We start from the raw sequence: 26,430 nt of genomic DNA on the forward strand, positions 1-26,430 counted from the left end.
CTAATTTGATGAAATAATGTCATTTTTGACCACAAGTTGCCTGCTTTGCCAAGCCTTATGTTTTATTTTTCTGGAGTTCAAAATTAATTATCCATTACCGTACTGCACATTTTGCTTTCACCACCAATATGTACTTTTTGATACAGCGTAAATTTGGAGATAAAAAGGAAGCAAAATTTACAAAGTTCAGTTCATGGTGAAAAGTAGGTCAAAGGTCAATTTCAAGGTCACATTTAGATTGCCAGTATATGACTTCCTATTCAACTTCAATAGTAACTATGGACCTATCTCTGCCAGTTTTGGAGATAAAAGGGAAGCAAAATTTGCAAAGTTCAATTCATGGTGAAAAGTAGGTCAAAGGTCAATTTCAAGGTCACATTCAGATTGCCAGTATGACTTCCTATTCAATACAACAGTAACTATGGACCTATCTCTGCCAGTTTTGGAGATAAAAGGGAACCAAAATTTGCAAAGTTTAGTTCATGGTGAAAAGTAGGTCAAAGGTCAATTTTAAGGTCACATTTAGATTGCCAGTATATGACTTCCTATTCAACTTCAATAGTAACTATGGACCTATCTCTGCCAGTTTTGGAGATAAAAGGGAAGCAAAATTTGCAAAGTTCAATTCATGGTGAAAAGTAGGTTAAAGGTCAATTTGAAGGTCACAGTAAGATTGCCAGTATATGACTTCCTATTCAATACAATAGTAACTATGGACCTATCTCTGCCAGTTTTGGAGATAAAAGGGAAGCAAAATTTGCAAAGTTCAATTCATGGTGAAAAGTAAGTCAAAGGTCAATTTGAAGGTCACAGTAAGATTGCCAGTATATGACTTCCTATTCAACTTCAATAGAAACTATGGACCTATCTCTGCCAGTTTTGGAGATAAAAGGGAAGCAAAATTTGCAAAGTTCAGTTCATGATGAAAAGTAGGTCAAAGGTCAATTTCAAGGTCACATTTAGATTGTCAGTATATGACTTCATATTCAAGTTCAATAGAAACTATGGACCTATCTCTGCCAGTTTTGGAGATAAAAGGGAAGCAAAATTTGCAAAGTTCAATTCATGGTGGAAAGTAGGTCAAAGGTCAATTTCAAGGTCACATTTAGATTGCCAGTATATGACTTCCTATTCAACTTCAATAGTAACTATGGACCTATCTCTGCCAGTTTTGGAGCTAAAAGGGAAGCAAAATTTGCAAAGTTCAATTCATGGTGAAAAGTAGGTCAAAGGTCAATTTCAAGGTCACATTTAGATTGCCAGTATATGACTTCCTATTCAACTTCAATAGTAACTATGGACCTATCTCTGCCAGTTTTGGAGATAAAAGGGAAGCAAAATTTGCAAAGTTCAGTTCATGGTGAAAAGTAGGTCAAAGGTCAATTTCAAGGTCACAGTAAGATTGCCAGTATATGACTTCCTATTCAACTTCAATAGTAACTATGGACCTATCTCTGCCAGTTTTGGAGATATAAGGGACTAAATGTTATAATTTTGGAATTACCTTAATGTGCCATAAATTTCCTACAGCAAAAATTAATTAAAATAAAGAAAAGGTCATTTTGGTCAAAATTCTTGAAATGGGAGGTGCTCTGAAGTTCCAGAAGTTCAAATTTGATGAAATAATGTCATTTTTGACCACAAGTTGTCTGCTTTGCCAAGCCTTATGTTTTATTTTTCCAGAGTTCAAAATTTATTATCCATTACCGTACTGCACATTTTGCTTTCACCACCAATATGTACTTTCTGATACAGCATAACTTGAAAACCGTACGGAATACAAAAAAACGGAGACCACCTTCAGTGTTGGGCTTTACATGCTCTACAAAATGCAAAAAAGAATGGGTCTCTAGCATTAACGGTTCCCGAATTAGAGACAGTTTTCAGTTTCGCCATCTTATGGCCACTACTCCGGTGAAAATGCACTGATTGACCCCAAATTCACGGAGATGAAGGATGACCTGAAGGGTAACACTTTCCAATAATATTATTGGTTAAGTCTGTGTGGTGTCTGAATAACAGGGCAAAAAAATTCGGATGGGACCGAAACCATGTGTACTGCCAGCGCTAACGCTGGTGGTACAATAAATCATGCAACATCTACATTCTACACTTTTTTGTGTCATTCCACACTACTGTAAGCGTCATTGTATCGTTTGAAGATATTGTTTAAGTCATATCCTATGGGCGGCGGTTTATACAAAAATGCAAAACACGATTAGTCGTCATCGTTATCAGATCAGTCGAAATGAAAACACGATTAGTCGTCGTCGTTATCAGATCAGAAGGCAAAATACGACTAGTAGTCATCAAAACGCAACTAGTCATCAAAACGCAACTAGTCATCATCAAAACGCAACTTGTCATCATCAAAACGCAACTAGTCATCATCAAAACGCAACTTGTCATCAAAACGCGATTTGACGCCAGATGGCGCCCATTGTACGAAAATCTAGGCCAAGTCACATGATCCACAGTGATCAAAATGGCGGACGTTATTGAAGCAGCATTATCATATTCCTCGCTCGAACTCGAGAATTATCTCGAGTTCGAGATATTATTATATATATAATATCATTATTAGATTGTACGCGTAGAGATAATTCTCGAAATAATAAATAATTAAATAATTTATTAAATAATTTGGACATGTTATAAATTTAAAAAAAACAAAAACACATACTTGTGAAGCACTGCTTTATTGTTGTACTCATTTCACAAGTTCCAGATATTATTATATATATAATATCATTATTAGATTGTACGCGTAGAGATAATTCTCGAGTTCGAGCGAGGAATATGATAATGCTGCTTCAATAACGTCCGCCATTTTGATCACTGTGGATCATGTGACTTGGCCTAGATTTTCGTACAATGGGCGCCATCTGGCGTCAAATCGCGTTTTGATGACAAGTTGCGTTTTGATGATGACTAGTTGCGTTTTGATGATGACAAGTTGCGTTTTGATGATGACTAGTTGCGTTTTGATGACTAGTTGCGTTTTGACGACTACTAGTCGTATTTTGCCTTCTGATCTGATAACGATGACGACTAATCGTGTTTTGCATTTTTGTATAAACCGCCGCCCATAATATCCCATACATACATATTTTACAGCACATTAATTTTATTCATTCGCATACTGCCATATGTTGCTTAGGATCTTTGTGCTCAGGCTACTAAAAACACTGAGGCTGGCAATAAGTCTGAGTTTACACCATACCTTTATGCTAGTAAGCCTTAATCTATCACAAACCATTGATCTTAACAATCCCCGGAGCATCTTCAATTTGAGAGAGCTAAAGTGGTTAAATCTTATCTTTAAGTTGATCAGGAGAGGCAGGACCTTCACCTTACCATTCGTAATTTTCTCACTAGTTAGTTTGGACTCAGATAACGGCCTCTCAGTATAATTTGTATGTGTGGGAATTTACAGTGTCTGTCTGTTTATTCTTGATAATATCTATTTTGACTTTAAAGATAATTACTCTTTCCAGGATTTTGTTCCTTAAAAAATACAGAACTGAAGGCCCTTTGACATTACATTAAATTCATGAATTAACAAATCACAACACTGCTTAATCATTTTTTCAACATGGAATAATTATACAAATGGTGCATAACATAAACACCAATACACATTGCCTTACCTTGGTTATGATAGGTATCAGATGTGACGATAATAGTACTACTAGTATAACATTGTTCTCACACTGTAATTAAGGTACAACATGACACAGAAGAATTGTACCAATAGGATGAGCACATTGCAAAGGGACCCTAGCTAGCTAGCTAGTGCACCAAGTGTGAATACCTTACCTGCGTTAATTAACAATATGGATGCCAGAGTATGGTGACATTTATCAGTTGTTTTTTTTCTTTTTCTTTCTTTCTATTGTGTGTGTGTGTGTGTGTGTGTGTGTGTGTGTGTTTGCAGTTATGTGTACTAGTAAGTTTTGGGTCCAGAGAGAAACTGAAGTATTGTATAAAATCTTTCTTAATACTAAGATTCAAAATTTTGCTCCATATCGATCTGAGATGAATCTATAAAAGTCTACTAAACTAAGTAACATTGGCTTTTCCTTACTTTACAAAATTCTCAATTTGCTAGACAAAGATTTTACAAAGAGTCAGAGAGCACATTCAGAACAGTGGACTATACAAATCAGCAGATCAAATATGGCCGACCCACTTGAGTGCTTGTTGCATAATTACCACAGGAAATCTGTGCAGTGTCTAATTGGAAATTAAGTGACAATAAAGCTTTTTAGTGGGCTGACATATTTGATCTGCGATCCGTTAGTCCACTGCACTCAATCTAAATAAAAAAATTTGGCTTTTAGGTTACTAGTAAAAGGATAACAACTCTATATTATGAAGTGAAAAATGAGCCATGAACAGAATTTTCTTGGGTAAGCAACAGTGTTCCCATACTTACAAATACTAGTAGTTAATAAATGCATTCCAACATTCAAAGTTAGTCCCTTGTTCTTTTTTTTTTAATTTTTTTTTAAGCTTGTTTTTGTTTGATCAAATCTTTGTACAGATTATTGTGGAGGGTAGCCATCTATGAAGGTTTACTAGGTCTGACGGCTAGCACAGACTTCAAAATAATTGCAGTAACCACTGTATTGGTGGTAAAATGGAATTTATTATATTTCTATGTGTTGTTTACAATGTATTTATTGTGGAATTCTGAATCTCATTTGAAGAATTGTTATATCCCTTAAAGATACTAATGTTATCTATCCTCAATCATCTTCCCATTGCTACGGAGAACTAATAATCTAATAGGTTAAAGACAGTATATCCTCCAAAGGAAACTACCGATCCACTGAAGAGTTCTCGAGAAACTGCCAAATCAATGAGATTATGTTATCTCCAAGTTGTTATCCCTGGTGACTTTTATCATGGCAGTCACAAGTAATGGCAATAGTTGCTTAACGAGCTTTGATTCATTCATGGAACATGGGATTTGTAATGTAGTTATCTGGCACAGCGAACACGGAAAGCGCCGTCCAGTCTTATTACGTTAGGGTTACTTCAGTGGTACATTTAATAAGTAATTCACATCACTGACAAACAAGTGGTTCAGGAGCTCTAGCTGTGACTGTCATATAATACTGAGAGCCACGAGTTCCAACACATCAAGCTAGTTAGTTTATACCATAGATGTCCTGTGGGTACTGAACTCTGACAACAATGACAATATTAGTTCAGTTCTCCAAGGAAGTCCAAGGGAATAATAAGAAAAAAAAAACATTGGAATTTGTGCCACAAATGAACTTGGGTATCCAGTTTATGTTCACAATAGTTTTCATTGTTTGTTTGCTTATTACACCTGAGATACTAGTTGTTGGTCTATGTAGGTATTTAATCGCAAATGTTGTTCCGTTTTTTACAAGTTCCACATGGATTTATCTGCCTTGTAATAAATATCTTCCTGTATATCACCCTTAGATGTTTCCACTCTCCTTAATATTTATCTATCATAATATACTTATATGAATGACCAAAGTTCCTACCTCTAGTATATAGCTATAATAATATTACATTATTTTCTTTACATTTATCCAAACTCTTCCTTTTTATTGCAAGTTTAATTTGCAATTGCCTACCATTACCCACATAACATTCAATACCAAAAGTGTTATATAGGAGTTTATCTTTGCTACCAGTATCAATCATTTCCACCATTCCTACACATTGCTGTTTAAACATGCAGTTACATGCCTATACGTCCTTGCACCGATACTCCCCCGTACCGGTACATCCCCGCACCAATTGTGTCATTTATTAATTAATAAAACAGAAAAAGGCCCCCTAAGTTAGTGAAATGAAAATAATAACTTGAAAACAATATATTGCAACAACTGAGGAGTTAGAAATGTGCAAGTAATAAATGTACACTGAAGGAAAAAATTCAGGTACAACCATCCAGCCAGATATCAGCTTTGCGAGTGTGATGGCACAATCCCAGTACTGTAAGTACCTGATCTTTTCAATGGGGAAAATTATGAATTTTACAAATACTGTACAATTTAAGTCATAATTTCTTAAAATTAAGTAGTAGCAACAAAATCAAAAAGCAGTCAACTCCTTAGTTCTATTTTATATTATGCAATAAAGCACCACAAATGCTAGAAATATAATTTATGTGCTTACAAAATTTTGTATAGATCCGAAAGTTGGATAATTTCTGTCCATTGAAAAGATTGAGCAATTACCATATTATGATTGAGACTTTGCATGACATGACCAACAATATCATATTCTATACAGAATGGAACTTCAGTACTTTCAGACACCTATACATGGTTGACTGCAGTTTGTACAATATGCAAGAGTCTCAACCTGGGGTCATGCAATCGATGAACTTAACAAGTTAATCCTGTTGTACATGAAAGCATTTCCAAATAAAAATATCAAAAATATGGTGATAAAAAAAAAAGAATAATTTTTTTACAGTATATAAAGATGTGGAGTGTAACAGGTGAGGCAGCTAGTAGTAGGTTCATGTGTAAGTTAAGAAATCAAGGGAACTTATCATTGTTCTGCAATCCTTACAAACCACAGTCATGATTTTCACCCAGTGACTGCTCTGTTTGGTTAACATAATAAATTGTTGCAAAAAAAAAATATATATCCATTGTTTTGTGTCAAATTTATTACCCATTGATATATATATTTTTTTATTTTTTATCTATTTATTTTTATTTATTTAAATATTTTAACACATTAACAAATCTATCTATCAGATTCTATCAATCTATCCATCCATCCATCTATATATCTACTTATTTTGCCAAGATATCAAGCTTTTTTTTTTTTTTTTTTTTTGCTAAAACAAACTGACAGTGTGTAGGGCTGTATTCCCAGAGCTTTTAGATTGAACTATCCCCGCGGGGAGTCTCACTAGATTACTAGTACTGTCAGATAATCCTTATCTGACCGTCCGTCCTGCCTACTACAAGCTGTAAGGGGGTAATTAACTTTCGTTCCCGTTCAGCTGACAGCTATTTAGCGTGAACCCCCAGGGAGTTAGGTCGATCTAAAGTAGATCGATCTAATCTCTGGAAATGGGGTCTTAGAGTAAGCCCACTTCAGCCTCGCACATTCAAAGGCAACCTAATGGGTTCTTCTCTGCAGTCATATTTCAAATCAATATTCCCTATTGTAGACCTCCCCTTGTACCTCACTGTATGCAGAGCCTCCTCAAGAGTGAATTAGGAATGACAAAGACTCTGCTGCAGACCAATCAATCTGAACAATTCACTGGTTAGGTGAATATCTTGATAAGTACAGATGAATAGTGGAAATTAAGCTAGCTATCTGCTGCTCCTCAACTCATTATGTACACTATAGGTTTCTACCACATCTAATTATAAAATTACCTCAACATAAAAGCAGTGTGTTTCCTATATGAAACCATCCTGTATTACACAAATAAGTTTTGTGAATTAGCATTATAGCAAGCTTGATCTCAATGATAAATTTTATCTAAAAAAAGTGCACTAGCTTCTGGTTTCAAAAATTCTTATTTTGAATTACTAGTAGGTGCATGCTGGTGAAACTTGAATCCAACAAGTTAAACAAGTTCTTTAATTTTACTCAATGCATTGGCTTTATGTTAATGTTACATATATATATATATATATATATATATATATATATATATATATATATATATATATATATATATATATATATATTGCATTCATATTCTAAATATGTTTGAAGCAATTACACGAGAAAATAATGTAACTGTTATATCTTACATGAAACATTTGTTCTTTACAAAAGAAGAAAAAATTCTTATGACAATGTTCATAACCTTGTCAATAGCACCTGCGGCAACATTTTCAATTGTAAGAAAGAAAATTATGCGCTATTACCTATACAGAGTGCCTACTCAAGGGGCGTACACTGAACTGAAGACAGCATTGTAGCCTAAAGCCCTATCATAAACTTAGTCAGAGAAGCTTAATACATGACAGGCAAGTTTTTATCTTCTTTTCCTTCTTCTTCTCTCTCTCTCTCTCTGCCTTTCTCTGTTACAGTTCTAGTATGTATATCCCCACAGAATTTGACTAAGCACTACTTCCAACCTTCACAAAGCAGGTTATCCAAGTGTGTATATCTATCATCTTATGAGTAGACTAGCAACAAAAATATGTTGCCTCTTCAAGATATCTTAGCACTCTTTGATGCTAATCTCAAACCTATACTAGTGCTTCCTTAGCTGTAAAGTTAGCAAGGTGGCATGTATATAGTGAGAAAGATTGAGAATGGAAATTAGACCAACTCGCTGCACATGAAGATTTATTATCCGTTATCTTAGTTAAATATTGCCTACTAGTAGTCATTTTCTCAAGTTGGTATTTCCCTTTTGATTCCATGTCTTCCAAAGAACTTTTAGTAATGTGTTTACAAAAATTATCAGTTATTTGGCAAAAATAAATAAAACAGATATATCTCAAATCATTTATTATAATTATATAGATTCTTCTTCCCAAGACATTGAATTTAAAAGCTTTTTTTTTCAATCTCATTGCCTATTGATGCACGTTCTAGTTAATTTTGAAAAGGTTGGTGATTTACAATGGATACTAAAAACTGACCAAAAGAAGACTAAAAAAGTAAATTTTTTCACCACTTTTTAGTGAAACCATGCCGTGACATGTCTGACATGACATAAAGGAAATTGCATTATCCTTAAACAAACACTAACCCAAGTTGTCCCCAACTGGGACACACACTACAGTGCTCATAAATTATCCAATAAAAATGTTTTAAAGCAAAAGTAAACAAATAATTCCATGTGGAAAGAGAAAGAAATCTATGGTTTGGTTTGATCATTCTTGTCCTTCTGTATACACCCAGGAGTTTTTTGGAATAATTTATACATATATCTAAAATTTTTAAAGATTTTCCTTTTTATAAATTGAAATTTATATATCTGGACCAAGCAGTCCATATCGACCATATATGATATGTTTGCCTTCACTGTATAAATTTGTACCTTGCATGCCATCCTGCAATACATGAAAATCATGACGCTAATTTTCACATTATACAACTATATCTTGATTACCCTACGTACACCCTGGGTGTGCCCTTAACGCACAGATCTCTAACCTGTACTAGCTTCCCTTGAGTGCTATACTGTATGAGTAAACGTTATTACAGTGATTGTCACATTGTACTCATTGACAAGTAATTTCTAGTTAGTCAGAGCTATTCATCCGCATACCAGAAAGGTCACACTTCCTAGCACTGTCAGTACTTGTATAATGACCATAATCACTGATTGCTTAATGGGCTCAGTCAGGATGACAATAATTTTGGTCACACAACTGGAAAAATTGTCACTATTATGATATATCAAAACTTTGTGATAAATCATGATAAAGTCATTAAAACAGGTGAAAAATGTTTTACATTGAGCCTGCTAGGACTGGAAAAATTGAGATTAAAAGGAAAAGTCAAATCTTTGCAATAAATTAATTAAACCAGAAAAAAAAGACGGAAAAAAAGGTTAAATCAGGTGAAGTTACATTCTGCTATGACTTACTAATATAAGAATATGCCCATGATCTACCAAAAAAAAAATTTTGACAGCTGCAGAGAATTCAGTATCCCCTGTGCTGTGACTATATTTCAGTCTTAATTAAAGATTATAGATCAATACTGTAAATGTGCATGTTCAGGAAATGCACTGAGCTACATAAAAAAAAAAAATGGGTTAAATTTGTACGTGGATGATGGATTGACAAGAAAGACCTAGCTGACAAAATTTATAATGTAACATTCTTCTATTTCTTTTGTGCAGATTTTCGTCTGTATAGTGGATGTGTAAGGTAAGTATATTAAGTTGATCTGCATGGTGTGCGTGTGTTTGTGTGTGTTGCACAGGTGCTATATATACTGAGTATATATACATATTGTAATGTGACACATGTCTAGCTTATTCATCCTTCCTGTGGACTAATCACCTATGTGAAATGTGCTGTCACTTCTGCTCAACAGCATACGAGAAACTGAATGATGAGAAGGAAATTATATAAGGTACTCAGTACAGATGTACGTACATAATGCCCTATAAACCTAAAATCTGACTTAAGTCACGCCTATACAAAGCCCCTTCCTTTTGTTAGCTTTCAAAAAGTCTACCTATGCAAAAACATTAAAAAAAACACGAAGTGTAAATCAATACAGCTAGGCTACATCAATACCTATTAATTGAATTGGGTAGACGAAATTAAAAAGTGATCCCCAATCCCCAAAGACCATTTAATATTAATGACAAAGTTTTCGAAAGTATAAATGCCATCGCGTTTTCCACAAAAGTTACACAACGAACTAACATAATAAAAGGAACTTGAGGTACCACCCAAAATTGATTGTCGCACGACGCAGAAAGGCATACAGATATCTTGTCACACCTGGACAAGTAAAGGACTGCTTGCTTTTTCCAACGACTTTTAACTCCTCTGATTTTCTAGAGAGATATAAAACTGTGCTGTTGCTCACCTTCGTTTGCTTTTGCGCTGGATAAATAAGTGATAAAAATAGAGATAATCAGGAGCACTGGTCCTGCAAGCGTCGCACCTGCCATTTCAGCTGTTTGTTGATTTCTAACGAGGTTTTGCGATAGGTCGCGTGGCTTCCGGTTCATAAGGTCGCTATTTGATTGGTCAATTAGAGGCGTGTGTTTATAACGTCTGGGAATTTTAACTTGCATTTTTTTCTTTCGAAGTGCACCAATACTTCTGTTACTGGTACCCGAATGGTTAATATGCACAGGGAGGGGAACATTTATAACTTTAATTAGCAGTCTAACTCGCGGTTACGGAGAAATTTCCAGTGCGACAGGATTTGGACATCATTTTATCTTTAGATAACCCAAAACAAGTTTCAACATGTCAACTACGAAAACTGGACTTCGGGTTCACCAAAAACGGTAACACCACTGTAAACGTATTAGTATTGACGAATTTGGACTCTTGTTGTTAAACGAACCTTCATATTTTATTACTTCTTTATTTTTGAAATTTTTGTTGTAAGCGAGTATGGAAAAACATGTACGAAGAGCTGACAAAGACTGTGTGCAAGTACTCAAATGAAATGACGGATAGTGAAGATACTAACTTGAAGATACTTTCCTGGTGTTCTTATATGTAATGTTATAAGCGTTAACCTGCAGTTTGGCCAAACAGACCAGTCTTTAAAGATTTTACCTTCTTTTTTTAGGTCAGAAAACAAGGAAAACATGCCACAGTCAAGGTAAAGAAACTGCAGAGTTGCACCAGAATCAACTCCAAAACAAACGATCACATTAACTCAGGCAAAGGGCACCATGTTTAATACATAAGCTTTCATTATTTATCAAACAAATGTTAATAATTGTTTTCAAACCTCATTAAATTAGATAAATGAAGGGTGCATACATGTAACACAGGGCACTTCTCTGAAAAAAAAAAAAAGCCCAGGATATGCGTGAACAGGAAATGGTCATTTGCTAAAAAAAAATGGGATGTTTAAGCTGAACTTTGCACATCCATACAATTTATGGATGCATTATCATGCCATCTGCCATATTTGGAAACTCAAAAAAGGTCTATGTACTGTTATTTTTCAGTATGGGGGGTGGCTTAAATAATTTGTTTACAATCAAATTGTGGAAATTATAAGGTCTGGCAACAATGTCATTCACAGTTAAATATGTTGTTGGAACTTGGTGGACTGTAACTGTGATTTTATACACTTAGTTTTTCTACACCTGCTCTTTAGCTTCATTTCTAAATCATTCATCATTCTTGCAGTAAAATCCCAGTGGCCAGTAGTGTAAAGAAGAAGAAGAGTGTGAAGCTGACCAAGGCCCGACCAGTACCTGACTTTGGCAAATTACACCAACAGTGGCAGGGAAAACTGGAGAGAGGGAAAGCTCTCACCAAGAAACCTTGCACTGTGGTATAAAGACCCAACTTATTTGTTTCTACCACTCCTACTTCGTCTTTTGTTATCTTTTCCATTTAGTCATGTTGGTCATATCCTTTTCATCGTGCATGTTTATTTACTATTGGAAAAAATGCAGTGTAACTTAATTCTTAATTATAAACCATGTATATGCCAAAACACAAAAGTGACAAATCGGTTCAAGATGAAGAGGAGGAGTAATGATGTAGCAACATAAAAGATGTGGTTAGTGTTTTGATTAATGAGTATCAACTGGGTTTTGGTGACTACTAGTAAAGTCACTGTTGGAATAATCATTGATTTCTCCTTTCTTACAGGCACATGAATTCGATATAACGAAATCAGGAACCAAAATGAAGAGAGCAAAGTCCAAAACGGAGCTTAATGGTGATCTTGACCTTAACGTTGACCTCAACCTTGCTGATGACCTTAATCCAGACATTGACTACGGGAGTGACCTTGACTTTGCTGTGGACCAAGCTGCTTTAAATATCATCGTTACCAGTAAGGGTGTTGGCCAGGTGACAGGGAGAGCCACCATTGCAGCAACCCACAGGTAGGAGTCTGTTTATGATGTTTCCCTGGGGTAGCGCTAGCAAATTTTTTCGCTTAGCCATATCACCACATTTTTGTCAATTTGTTATAATTTGGCTAAAACATGTCAAATCAAGCCCTTTTTCTTTAGCCAATTTAAGTCAGTTTTAGCATTTGGCGAAATTGGCAAGTGTTAGCGCTACCCCAGTTTCCTAGGTTTCAGCACAAGGGGATTCTTATCATTTGTATTTAGCTTCTTATGATTTGTATTTGTTTCAAGCTCTGGAAAACAAGTGTAGTTATTAGGGGAAATAATTGTCGTCAGTAGTAAATTACTTTAATTATGGAAAATAAGGCAGTCTTGTTTTTCCCATTTGATCATTTTGAAAAAGGCAACAGATGCAAAAATGACAGTGGCAAGTATACTGACAGTCAATGAAAATGCATCATTGATTTATCAAATAATATTTTAAGTTCCTTTGGAACATGAAGAAAATAAGTTTTTGTGTGAAATATGACCCATTATTCAGTCAAACAAGGTGACTCTCTTATTACCAAACAAGTCCATTTGTACTCGTCTATATGGTTGGAATCAATTCTCAGTAAAAAAGTACTAGAATGTTTTCTGATGCGTTTTCATTGACAGTCAGTATATTTGGTTGAATTAAGGCGTGTCACTGCTGTCTAGACAAAGCAACAGGTGGTGTGGAACGAGGGTACAGCGTTTTCCCTGCACCAGGATTAAATTTCTTTCTACTAAACAGCTGAATGATTTTAGCTAAATCAGTGTATGATTGATGAAGTGATTAATGTAGTGTAAAATAATTCCCTGATGTTTATAAGTTGGTGCTTCTGTATACCATGCTTCACTAAATGTGGCGGAAAAAATATTTTGCTCAAGTCGTTGTGTCATCTAACTGGTTTTACAAATTGTGTTAGTTGTGACACAGTTGAGAGCCTGAATGCACCTGAACTAATGCAATATTAAGTCAGTTTACCAGAATTTATATTTTGTCAACTTTACCTTTTACTAGTACAAAACCAAGCAGTAGTAAGAGGCAGATATTCAAGGAATTGCCACCAGATGGCAGGCAGCTGGGTGACCAAGACAAGACCAGGAAGAGGAAAGGGTCCTCCTTGGCTGATCTTCAACAAGAAGAAGGTGAGTTTCATTAGAACCACAAGTGTGAACACCTTAAATTTTGCCTTTGCCCCACTTTTCCACATAAAGTGCACTTTGCACATTTACCAGCCCGTTTCTCTAACCCCCCCCCCCCCCCCCCAAAAAAAAAAATGTAATCGATAGCTACCATTAATCTTGCTGGTGGCACAATATGTGGAGGCGGTATCAACTCTCGGATACTCTGCTTTTTTTCCCCCCCTTAACAGTGATTGGGAAGGTTCAAACCACCCATGGGACAATGGCCCCTCCTGGGTAACCCTTTATGGGCCATTTTGCATATCAATGGGCCATCGCTTGACATTTATGGGCCATTTTTAAACATGACAAATATATTTGAAATATCTGTATCAATATTTTTGGGAATAATATGATAAGGTTTTGCAGTTAAACTTTGTTAATATATTTATTTAGTTAAGACTTTTATTTGTCTTTTTCAATAAAACCATTACAATGCCTTCTTTACTGAACTTATTTGAAGACTAAATGAAAAAACAAAATGATCAGAAAACATGTAATACTCAAATTGTAATTGGTTTTTATTTGATGAAACCATCAACAAGAGGTAAACAATCTAGATCTCTGAAAACCTTGATTACTCAAAACTGAGAAAATGTAAATGAAATTGTCTTCATATACTGTCTAGTACTTTTTAATCAGTCTTACTGAAAAGAGATTTCATTACTTAATGAAGTAATCTCTTTTTCCTGTGCCACACATTCAGTGCATCCTCATAACTTATCTTACTCCCAAGAATCTTAACTCTTACACTGTTCGCAGTTGTACTGGAGCCAGGGCCATAGTTGAAGCCATCGGCCCGGGTTGGAAACCTCGTGCGACCTGAGAGTGAGAGGTGCTAGTACTAGCAGTAACACTACTGTCAGTGTCACTACTACTCGTCGTAGTGCAAGGAGCGCTGCTCTCAGAAGTTGGTACATTTTCTTCCCCCGTCTCCTTTGAGACTTCTTCCTGAACGTTGGACGGACCCTTAGACGAAGCGGTTGAAGTAAATAAACTAACTAATGTAGGCTGGTCTGGCGAGATTTTAAAAATCTTTTTTGGCGGCATTTTTCTTTTCACTTCATTAAAGTGCTGCTTGAAAAAATCCCATGTGCTTTCAGAACGAAAAGCAAGGTTACTTCTAATTGGATAAACATGACCTATAAACTGATTGGCCAATAAGATATCAGCTTTTATTTCATTAACATATCTATTGGGACGATGTGCTCATTGCTCTCGGCAAACTTCGGGGATTGCGTTCGATAGCTTCCGAATTCGTTCCTGAGACGTCTTCAGGTATGAGAGGAAAATTACGCTAATCATTTGACGAATAGTTTATTGACGAGTAGACTCTTTTTAAAAACGCGAGGTATAACAAAATCACGCGCCCTAATGGCGCACAAACAGGGCTTTCTATGCGCCCAGTTACGATTCTATGCGCGTATGGCGCAATGGCGCGTTCCTTCCCAATCACTGCCCTTAGGTATGACTTCTATAATATCATCAACAAAGAAATATTGCCTTGTCTGCAATGAACATTTTCATCTTCAGGTATCGACTTTGAAGTGGACAGTGCAGCTCTCCAGAGTATAGTGACCAACCAGGGCTTGAGCCGGGAGGATGTCTTCAGGGGTCAGCCAGGGGTGTGTTCATCAATCCAGAGACAGACCCTGGCAGGACCGGCCTCCTTCAAGACCCCTGTCAGTGCAGCTCCTAGGACGCTGAATCTTATGTCGGTGAGTGTCATCATTGAAATGTATATAATATATATATGCTATAAAAACAAGCACGGTATTGAGTGAACTGCAGAGAGTATGGCATAGTGAGAGGAGATGTTACTTGAGGCGAAGTTTGGGGAATCAGGTTGTGTTTCCTCTCTTTTCTAAGAAAAAAGAACAGTCAGTTAAGTCTGCAACAGTATGGAAACCCACAATAATTACATTTTTGTACACAGAAATCCCAAGAATTTATTGACATCTTTTGATTGAATTTAAACAGTTTTTCAGTTTTGGTACAACAAGTACCTTTGTTTAAATGTTTTTCCCCCCTCTTTCAACTTCAGGCTCGCCCTTCCATTTACTACCAGAAAAGTCCATTTGAGAGCAAAGCAAGGATGTTCAGAGCCCACAGCGAGTTTCAAAAGCGTACCCTGTCTAAGGTGTCTGCCAGCACCCCAGCAGCAACACCTTGTGTCAACAGAGAGACACCAGTGAAAGAGAGCAATGGACAATCTCCACTAGGAACAGGAATCAGAGTTGTGCGAAGGCCAGATAGTATATATGTCAGGACAGTGAGCACCAGGAAAGGCCCCTGTGGTGACCTTGACCTTGGTCCCACTGGAACCGCTCCCACACCGAGCGCTGCACTGGGCCCACCAAAACGAGTTCCTGTGCCCCAGTCTCCATCAGCATGCAGAGTTCCAAGGGGGACGACACCCAAGAGCAAGGTCAAGGGTGGGTCAAGGTCAGATGTCACCTGGGCTGATCTTCTCAGTCCTGCTAGTGCTGAAAATCAACAAAACCAAGAGGAAAGTTGTCAGAAGGTAGTGAAACCTATGAAATGGCAAAAGTTTTTAACCAGAAAACTGGATTACTTTCAATCATATTCAGTAGAAACTAAATAAGGATGAATAAAAGTAAGTTTTTAATTTGCTTTGAATTGTCCTGACTCTTAAGTCAACAAGGTGGTGACAAGTCAATTTCCCCATTATTTTGAATGTAATGATTTATTATTTCATGCCACACAACAAGTTTTTAAATGAAGAAAATTCATTTGGTTCCTTTAATAAAAAAAAAAAGACCATCAAAACTGTTTCAGTGAAAAATATTAATTTGATATTGTTTATTTCAGAAGGATTGCCTTGCCATGACCTTGTTTAGAGATGATGATACCAACTACCAGACACCCCATTGTGTCCCCCTTGGAGTCCTAGAGGAATCCCCAACATGTACTTCTGAAGGTGGCTCCCCCTTGGGTGTAGAAGATACGGAAGGCCATAGACAGAGATTAGAGGTAAAGTAAATTTTTGAAGCAAGTATAGGTCCTTGATGAATTATAAGTCCAGATCTGTTTGATTTTTACTGGAGCTTAATAAAAACTTGGGCTTACTTTCTTGGCCGTTCTTATAATGATTTTGACAGAACAAACTAACAAAAAATAAGAAAACTTCAATTTTGCAGGAGATCAGAGAGATGGAACGCCTCCTGGAGCTGGAGATAGCAGCCATGGAGACCACTGCTACTGAGCCAGTGAAAATCCCCAAGAACCCTCTAGTAGCAAATAACTCATCAGTACTACAGGAGAGACCTCTGGTGACAGAATCAGTGGCAAAGGCTAAGAGCCCTTCAGTGTCAGAATCAGTTGAACTTCAAAATAGTCCTTCGGTGATAAGAAACGTTATTTCGCAGGAATGTCCTGTATTTGAAAGTAGTGAAATGGGGAAATTCAAACCTGTACAGACGGAAACAAAAACCCCTTTTAAGCAGCAACACCAACAACAAAATATGGCACTACTTGATACAGGGCACAAATACGCTGTAACATTAAGTGCTGATATTCAGCAGAGTGATGTTTTTGTGAGACCACAGCTTTCCAGTTTAGCAGAAAGGTGGCAGCAGCAGGGTGCTGTGTCTAATAATCACTCCGGTCAGCCAGAAGCCGTTGGAAGTACACAACAGCCAGGACAGGCATCAGTATACCAACCTCAGTTTTTGTACTCAGATCAACCAGCCAAGCAACCCTGTGATTCCAAAATGGCCATGGGCATCCCCTGTGAAGAAACGGTGTCAAATACCCAGGGAAGTGGCATGTATGGGTCACATGGTGGTCACTTGGCTCTGGATGACCTAAATCAGAGCATCAGAGACTCTGAAGAGCAGTTTGAGGAATTGGAGACCTGTGCCCGGATGTTGCAGCAGTCAGCTAGGCAGAGTGGAACTGGAGGTGGGAGCAAGAGTGCCAAGTACATATGGAAGCAGTTAGAGATGGTGAAGAAACAACAGGAAGAGTTGCTCAAGTTCCAACAGCAGTTACAGCACATGCTAGCAGTGCAACAGCATCAGCAGTCACAACAGCTACAGTTGTCAACAGCCAGTCAACAATTGCCAATACCAGGTCAACACCCCACAACACAGCAACAGCAACAATATTTTGAACAATTACCAAGACTTAATCAGCAAATTTCAGGGCAGCCACAACAAGGGGTTATAACTTTACAATATCAACAAAGACAATTTCCCCAACATGGTTCACAGCAGCAGATGCAACATCAGTCTCTTCTGCAACAAAGTCAACATCAGCAACAACAGTCAACAGTGCATCAACATCAGCAGCCATCATCCACAAATCTTCAGTCAGTACATCATAACTTTATGTATAGCCAAGAACAGCAAAAGGTGGGTCGGACTCATACCCAACAGTATCCGTTCCAGCCATCAGTAGATGAAAGTCAGTGCTTCATTCAACATAATGAAAAGCAAATTGCTTCTCAGGTGTTAGCCACTGGTGGGGATGCAGCAAAGACTGCCCATGTGGAGTTGAATCCTGGTGAATTGACTGTTGGGCAAAGACCGCTTATACAGACAGCAAACAGTGCTTTCACTGGACTAGATTTGATGAATAATGTAGTCCCAGACGGGGCATCAGAATTGACTGTCTCATGCAAAAGTTGCTCCACAGTACCTTGCACTACACAGTCAACAGTACCCTCACAGACAGATAGAACCATGGTGGAAAGTCTGCAGAATGTTGCTACATCTTTCAAACAGATGACACAACAATTTAGTGATCAAACTCACATTTCTATGACAAAGTCTCCTTCGGCGGCTTTATCAGATGTGCCACACCAGGTTTTACATACAGGGACATTGCATAGCAGGCAGTTTGAGACTGACACTATGGTGGAGCCTACTCTGAAACCAACACTGGGTTCAAAACCACAACAATCTGTTTCCTCTGATCAGCAGAAAGGACAAACTAGTTCCCAGCCTAGAGAACTGGCAAGACTGCAGCCATTTCTGTCTTCCATGCCAGGAACCATTCAGACACCAAGACCAGAGATAGCAGGAGAGACCAATATCATGTCCAGGTTCAACCGGTTATCCATGTCAGTTCCCAGACCAGTCACCTTGACCTCAGCTTCCTCGGGAGTTGATCTTCGACCTCCCATTATGACCCCACTGGCCATGAGAGGGGGGATGGGGGCCAGTTCAGGTGCAAAGGTTGTCACACCAGAGGTGGTGTCGGCGTCACCTGGAGAGTCGCCTGTGTTATACCCAGATCTGGACCAGTCACCTGTGTTGCTGAGACGCGATGGTGGTGGTGTAATGGTGAGCGAACAGCATGCTACAGCGTTTAGTAGGAACAGTGCGGTGAAGGTTTGGAATATGGGTGATACTAATACACAGGAAAATGGAATTCGGCTTAGTGGTAATGGCATTTCTGATGAGACGTCAATACAATTTTCCTCTGGCCAATCCATGGTGCCCTTGCAAGGCAGAGGGGACAGTCCACAAGCCAGGGATTCTGATGTGCAAGTTGTTGTCTCTGAAGACTTGGATTCTACAGAGACATCACTCACCACAAGCAAAAGAAGTTTTCACAGCTCAACAGAATGTGGACAAGATCGACAGAAGACATCTCCCTCCTTGCCTGTACCACGGACTGTAGGTTTCGGCACTGGTAGGTCTAGGCTTGCTGGTGTCCTGGTGACTGGCGCAACACAGCGTTTTCAGGAGGCACTACTGGATGAAGAGTGCGCCCTTTACGCATGTCGTCTCCAGACCAAGTTTTCTCCCCAACCACAACAGCCTCGATCTTGCCATGACCCTGTGGCGTTGGTTTTGGCAGAAGGAGATGATATGGTATGTGTGTCAGAGGAGTTGGTATTTTATTAACTTAGTTACAAAATTGAGCTGTAATTTTAACTTTTGATGGATATTTTCAGCTTTTGATTGTTTTATAGTCCAGAATTATGGATGGTTTGTTAAGATTTTGTTATGGTACTGGTACTTATGATTTTGATAAATTGCAAAATACCGAATGTGTTTTTGTTAGCCTGAAGTATAAAATAGAATTTATTTCTGCTTTTAAAGTTTAAATATGACTTAAAGCTAAGAGATTTATTATTTTCTTTTCAGCACTTCATTCCTGTTCGAGAAGACTCCTACCACCCAAGGCCATCAGATGAGGGATCAGCATTTTCTTGCCTTGCCTAAAATGAAAACAAAATTTTTGGATGTTTTCTACCATATAAGTATGTCCTTTGTTCTTGAGTGTGATGTAATGGAATATTAGCAATTGATGCTTCTTTTCAAAGCATCTTCTTACAGTCTTGTTGCATATGGCTGAATTCAATGGCACCATGGTAATAGGTTTTTACAGTAAAAATTTAATGTTTACTTTGGCACAGATCATGATGTTCATAGAATTTTTTTTCAAGAATGATGGCATGTAGATGTATGTTACTGGACCAACTCAAGCATAAGATAAGATAAGATAAGAGTTTATTTAGCCAATTATAAAAATCGGAAATCATTTTCCATTGGAGCAATATACAGAGTAAAATAATAAAATAATAAATAAATAAATAAATTAAGAATTTAGCTTTGAGATCAAATTAAAATGCGTCACTGCACTTGGATAAAAGCTGTTTAAAAAGCGTTTACTGCCTTTAAAAGTTAAAAGTCTACTGTTGCTTGGTAAAAAAGTAAAAAGAGAGGATGCAGGATGGAAAGCGTCTTTCATGGTGTTGACAATTCTTTTCTCCATCCTGTCCTTAAAAATATCATCCAGCTTGGGGAGATCTTGTCCGATAATCCTGCTTGCAGTTTTTACAACGTTTGCTAATTTCTTCCTTTCCTCCCCAGCTGTTCCGCTATACCATATTATAATTCCGTACGCTAGAATGCTTTCAATTACACACCTATAAAAATTGACTAAAATAGGCACACTATCAGTAAAAGTTCTCAATGATCTTAAAAAATACAGTCTTTGCCGTGCCTTCTTTACACTCTTTACGGTGTTATCTTTCCAATTCAATTTACTGTTAAGGTGTATACCAAGTAGTTTAAATTCCTCTACCCTACTAACTTCATCATTACCAATGGTGAGTGGTACCTTTACATTCTGATTCCTTCTAAAATCCACTATCATTTCTTTGGTTTTAGCTACGTTCAAGATAAGATCATTACTCTCGCACCAGCTTAACAACGACTCAACAGATTCTCTATATGTACTCTCGTCATTATCAGTGACTAGCCCCACCAGCGTAGTATCGTCCGCAAATTTCATGAGAAAAGTCCCATCGCTTACACTAGTGCAATCGTAAGTAAAAAGGGAGTAAAGACAAGGTGAAAGGACGCATCCCTGTGGTGCACCGGTATTTAAGACTGTTATTTTTGAGGTAAATGAGCCGACTTTAACAGATTGTCTTCTATCTAAAAGAAAGTCTAAAATCCAGTCACAAATAAAAACAGGTAGCTTAAGATGGTTTAAAAGTTTCAAATATAGTTTTTTTGGCACAATTGTGTTAAAAGCTGAACTGTAGTCAATAAATAAAATCCTTGCATAAGAGTTTTTGTTATCTAAGTGTTGTAGTACAGTGTGTAGGCACAGATTAACTGCATCTTCAACATTTCTGTTAGATCGATAAGCGAATTGCAGTGGGTCCAAGGTTTTTGGCACAATTTCTTTAATAAAATTTAAAACTAATTTTTCTAAAATTTTCATGGGCACCGGAGTCAGAGCCACGGGTCTGAGATCGTTTAAGCTGGTAACTCGGTTGGATTTTGGTACCGGGATGATAGACGCCGTCTTCCAGAGCAATGGTACTTTGCGGATTTGTAGAGACCAGTTGTAGATGATAGTAAAGACGTACGCAAGTTGGTCAGCACAGAGTTTGAGAACACGAGGTGAAATTCCATCTGGCCCAGACGCCTTACGAACATTGAGGCGCATAAATTGCCGTTTTACTTGCCAGGGGTGAACGGTGAGCGGAACTGCTTCAGTATTGTCAGCTTGGGAAGTCGGAGGTAAAACCGTTGTAGAAGAACTATTGTCTTTATCAAAGCGTGCATAAAAGTCATTCAGTTTGTCCGGTAGTGACGCGTCTCCTTTGTCAGCAGAGTGTTTTGAGCCCTTGTAGTTAGTAATTAAGGAGATATTTGACCACAGTTCCCTAGAGTTCTTAGTGTTAAAGCTTTCCTCTATTTTGCTTTTCATGCATTTCTTAGCTTCTTTGATCGCCTTCTTCAGTTGGAGTTTAGCTCTGCGATAGGTCTCTGGGTCATTCTGTTTTTCGCAGAATGCCTGGTCTTTCTTCTTTATTAGTTGGCGTACGTTCTTATTCATCCATCTCTTGTCATTAGGATATCGGGTCACTGTCTTAGTTGGTATACAAATCTCCTCGCAGAAACGTATGTACTCCGTCACAGTCAAGGTGTAATCCTCTATGTTGTTGTCACATTTCAACACAGACCAATCCGTACACTCAAAACAGCCCTGCAATTTATCTATAGCTGATTGTGAGTAGATGCTAACGTTATGAGATTCGGGTCTCCCTCTTTTCAATTCTTGTTTATATGCTGGAATCAAGAGAATTGTGCAGTGGTCTGAATTCCCCAGAGGCGATCTCCTCATCGCTTTATACGCTCCTTTGACTGGGCAGTAGCAGTTATCGAGAGTATTTTTGCCTCTGGTCGGAAAAGTGACATACGATCGGTAATTTGGCAGAACGGTTTTCAAATTGGTCTTGTTGAAGTCGCCGAGAACAATGGATAAGCAATTAGGGTGCGAGCTTTCGTAGGAGTTAATGACCGATGACAAAGTGGCCATTGCTTTCTTCGCGTCCGCCCTGGGGTGAGTGTATACTCCGGTCAGCATAACACAAGAGAATTCCCTTGGCAAATAAAATGGTCTGCATTTGATGGTTAGGTACTCTATGTCCGGGGAACATCGGTTAAAAACTACACTGGCATCGGTGCACCATCGATCATTTACAAGAAAACATACTCCTCCTCCTTGATTTTTCCCTGTTATGTCTCTATCACGATCTGCTCGAAACATAGTAAAACCTGCTGGTTCTAAGCTAGCGTTGGTGTGATCATCATTCAGCCAAGTTTCCGTAAAACAAAACACATTACAGTCAGTATAGTCTCTAAAGTTAGCAATGCGATACTTCAGTTCTTCAACCTTGTTGAATAAACGCTGCACATTAGCCAAGATGATACTAGGTACTGCTAATCGCTGGTTTCTTTTCCTGGATCTCACCAGATGACCTCCTCTTTTACCCCTCTTCCTTCTTGTCTTAGGGTCATGACTGCTGTCATTCTGAGTGGAAACAATGCGCTGTATGGAAGGCTCTGTGTTTAGTCCCGTTACAGTGGATTTTGAGGCACGATTGGCATTCCGTATAGCTAGGAGTTCCTCTCTTGAGTAAAACACAGGTGCAGTGGACAAACACAGTGTTAAAAACAGATAAAATACTAAAATAATGCTTGCTCTCAAAGGAGTGTCGCCATAGGTCGGCGCCATCTTGCATCTTGCATGTTAATATAGTTTGTTGTTTTGTAAGCCAATAAACTCAGGTTTTGTAAATCACCTGAAAACGGTAATATGTTTTGATTTGTCAGAGCAGTGCTGGGTTTTTTTTTTTTTTTTTTTTTTTTTTTTTTTTTAATCTGGTCATATATTGAAGTTGTGCATCAACTCAGATATTTAATAGTGACCTTATACCAGATTCTTCTGATGTGAAACTGTTTTTTTTTTTTTTTTTAAACACAGTTTGTTCCTTTGTCAAATTATTTTTATTAGGCTATTTTGTCGTTGCATTAGTATATATATATATATATTACCGATTTGAAGGCTGTCAACAATTGTGAACTGTGCATGTCAATATGAAACAAAGTGTTCAATCTGTATTGACAACAACATGAAAAAAAGACTGAATGAAGTGTAGGCTATATGTTTCTGGCTTGACATTTAGCAAAGTAAATTACTTGGTAAGATGTTCCAGGAGGAATTTAGCATGTGAACAGTGTAATTGTGAACAATGTGTTTACTAGTAAATGACTGTTGTTTGTTGAAGTAGTTTATTTGGTATAATGGTAAATAAGGACAAACTTTTTTCTTTTTTAATATGAAAAGTTCTGGAACTTATGTTTTAGTTTGTAATTGAATTGTGATATCTCCGTAGTATAAGGCCTATATATTAATTCGATTATTAATGCATCAAAGAAAACAGTTCTACCACGTTTAGTTTATAAGAGACTATAATATTATTTTTCATCACAGAAAACAGACCTTATTTAAATAGATGCTGATGAAGTTACGGATATTAATATATAATTTTTTTTAGGGGGTGGTATTAACGTGTTTTGTTTACATTTGAATATTAATTTTGTTGTGAGAAGTCAAATGTAGGAGGTAGATTAACATAAATGTATCTTCAATTTATTTATATTTCCCAAAACGCAATTTGTGAGAGATATTTCATTGAAATGTTAAAAAGAAATGGACTTTTTTTCTTACAAGGGTAAGGACTTTAACCAGAAAACAGTAAAGAATTATTGACAATTGCAATATTAGCAGAATTGAAGATGAACTGAATTTTGTGAAGAATCGAAGTTTTATCTGAAAAAATAGCAGTGTATTTGTGTCTTTTTGTAAGTTTATTTACAAAGAAATTATACATCTTACAAAGTATATTCATTTAGCCACATAGCTTTTGAGTTCATATTCTGTTTGCTCAGTGAAAATATATATATGTATAATTTTATACAGTTGAGGACATTATTACAGCAACTATGAAGCTGTTCTATTTCTAAAGGAAAAATGAAATACACCTTTTCAAAAACTTTTCACGCTTTGTCGATCATAAACCAGGGAGTTCCCATGATAGAATCCTGTTCATTTGTTATCTTGGCACCCTTAGTCACGCCAACCCTAACTTATAGGAATTTATTGGGGTGAGCTATAGGCCCTTGAAATGTTCTGAGAAATAAAAAACTCCGGAGAAGAATAGTGAACAGCGACAGCAGTGCCCATCTCTCTTCGCATGTCTTTTTTTCACACGATGAATATTTATTCATCCCTTAATTGTACCACCAGCGTTAGCGCTGGCGGTACACATGGTTTCGGTCTCGTCCGGATCGTTCCGCCGGCTCGGACGGCTACCGTTACCGCTTCTCCTCCTAGACGGTAAGGCCCCCCATACCCATCTCATGGATTTAGGTCACCTATAATCTCAACTCGTTCCACGTAAAATTTGGGCTTTGTCGGTATTGGGGTCTGGGTGTGGCACTCATTGCAATGCACCCTTGTCTAAAAATGGCAAAATTAAATGCTAATTATCTACCCTACGGAAGGAGTTATGGGAAAAATTTCTATAGACGGCTTTCCAAAAGTCATATGTGTAGATTTCAAATATACCCTTGGATTTGACCTTTGACCTTTACTTCAAGGTCAAATGGGCCAAAATTTTCAAAAAAATGAAATTTTTTACGAAAAAAAAATTTTTTGCCCTGTTATTCAGACACCACACAGACTTAACCAATAATATTATTGGAAAGTGTTACCCTTCAGGTCATCTTTCATCTCCATGAATTTGGGGTCAATCGGTGCATTTTCACGGGAGTAGCGGCCATAAGATACCGAAACTGAAAACTGTCTCTAATTCGGGAACCGTTAATGCTAGAGACCCATTCTTTTTTGCATTTTGTAGAGCATGTAAAGCCCAACACTGGTGGTGGTCTCGGTTTTTTTGTATTCCATACGGTTTTTGAGTTACGCTGTATCAAAAAGTACATATTGGTGGTAAAAGCAAAATGTGCAGTACGGTAATGGATAATAAATTTTGAACTCTGGAAAAATAAAACATTAGGCTTGGCAAAGCAGACAACTTGTGTTCAAAAATGACATTATTTCATCAAATTTGAACTTCTGAAACTTCAGAGCACCTCCTATTTCAAGAATTTTAACCAAAATGACATTTTCTTTATTTTAATTAATTTTTTCTGTACGAAATTTAAGGCACATTATGGTAACTCCAAAATTATAACATTTAGTCCCTTATATCTCCAAAACTGGCAGAGATAGGTCTATAGTTACTATTGAAGTTGAATAGGAAGTCATATACTGGCAATCTATATGTGACCTTCAAATTGACCTTTGACCTACTTTTCACCATGAACTGAACTTTGCAAATTTTGCTTCCCTTTTATCTCCAAAACTGGCAGAGATAGGTCCATAGTTACTATTGAACTTGAATAGGAAGTCATATACTGGCAATCTATATGTGACCTTAAAATTGACCTTTGACCTACTTTTCACCATGAACTGAACTTTGCAAATTTTTCTTCCCTTTTATCTCCAAAACTGTCAGAGATAGGTCCATAGTTACTATTGAACTTGAATAGGAAGTCATATACTGGCAATCTAAATGTGACCTTAAAATTGACCTTTGACCTACTTTTCACCATGAACTGAACTTTGCATGTAAAGCCCAATACTGGAGGTGGTCTCGGTTTTTTTGTATTCCATACGGTTTTCGAGTTACGCTGTATCAAAAAGTACATATTGGTGGTAAAAGCAAAATGTGCAGTACGGTAATGGATAATAAATTTTGAACTCTGGAAAAATAAAATATAAGGCTTGGCAAAGCAGACAACTTGTGTTCAAAAATGACATTATTTCATCAAACTTGAACTTCTGAAACTTCAGAGCACCTCCTATTTCAAGAA

The 26,430-nt window shown here is 37.3% G+C and overlaps 3 protein-coding genes across 5 annotated transcripts in view; 1 reads left to right on the forward strand and 2 right to left on the reverse strand.

Moving 5' to 3' along the window:
* LOC106154784 (plexin domain-containing protein 2) overlaps window positions 1-10,681 on the reverse strand; it is a 35,809-nt gene extending 25,128 nt beyond the window's left edge. For both annotated transcript variants that reach the window (XM_013529267.2, XM_013529263.2), the window contains exon 1: window positions 10,534-10,681. In XM_013529267.2, coding sequence (XP_013384721.2) covers window positions 10,534-10,678 — 145 coding nt within the window. In that variant the 5' untranslated portion in view covers window positions 10,679-10,681. The remainder of the gene's footprint in view (window positions 1-10,533) is intronic.
* On the forward strand, window positions 10,672-24,548 carry LOC106154772 (uncharacterized). 2 transcript variants are annotated; one of them, XM_087012534.1, is made up of 10 exons: window positions 10,672-10,963; window positions 11,254-11,286; window positions 11,826-11,973; window positions 12,297-12,535; window positions 13,548-13,675; window positions 15,245-15,429; window positions 15,756-16,235; window positions 16,547-16,705; window positions 16,873-19,554; window positions 19,831-24,548. In XM_087012534.1, exons 1-10 carry the CDS (start codon window positions 10,923-10,925, stop codon window positions 19,906-19,908), a joined length of 4,173 nt encoding a protein of 1,390 aa, XP_086868660.1. In that variant the 5' UTR covers window positions 10,672-10,922; the 3' UTR covers window positions 19,909-24,548. The 2 variants fall into 2 exon arrangements, with proteins under 2 accessions (XP_086868660.1, XP_086868659.1); XM_087012533.1 differs by having other exon boundaries at window positions 10,673-10,963; window positions 16,544-16,705.
* Window positions 21,222-23,224, reverse strand: LOC147761594 (uncharacterized). Its single transcript, XM_087013282.1, has 2 exons — window positions 21,524-23,224; window positions 21,222-21,233 (listed from the first exon to the last, which is right to left on the reverse strand). Exons 1-2 carry the CDS (start codon window positions 23,222-23,224, stop codon window positions 21,222-21,224), a joined length of 1,713 nt encoding a protein of 570 aa, XP_086869408.1.
* Window positions 24,549-26,430: the final 1,882 nt, after the last annotated feature.

The sequence above is a fragment of the Lingula anatina genome, chromosome 5 (genome assembly GCF_051362555.1).
Source record: "Lingula anatina isolate TDL-2025a chromosome 5, LinAna3.0, whole genome shotgun sequence".
Classification (NCBI taxonomy): domain Eukaryota; kingdom Metazoa; phylum Brachiopoda; class Lingulata; order Lingulida; family Lingulidae; genus Lingula; species Lingula anatina.

Coding starts and splice junctions, on each gene's coding strand:
- LOC147761594 (XM_087013282.1), bottom strand. CDS start 23,224: ATGGCGCCGACCTATGGCGACACTCCTTTGAGAGCAAGCATTATTTTA.
- LOC106154772 (XM_087012533.1), top strand. CDS start 10,923: ATGTCAACTACGAAAACTGGACTTCGGGTTCACCAAAAACG. Junction 10,964..11,253: donor CTTCGGGTTCACCAAAAACG/GTAACACCACTG, acceptor TTCTTTTTTTAG/GTCAGAAAACAAGGAAAACA. Junction 15,430..15,755: donor GGACGCTGAATCTTATGTCG/GTGAGTGTCATC, acceptor TTTCAACTTCAG/GCTCGCCCTTCCATTTACTA.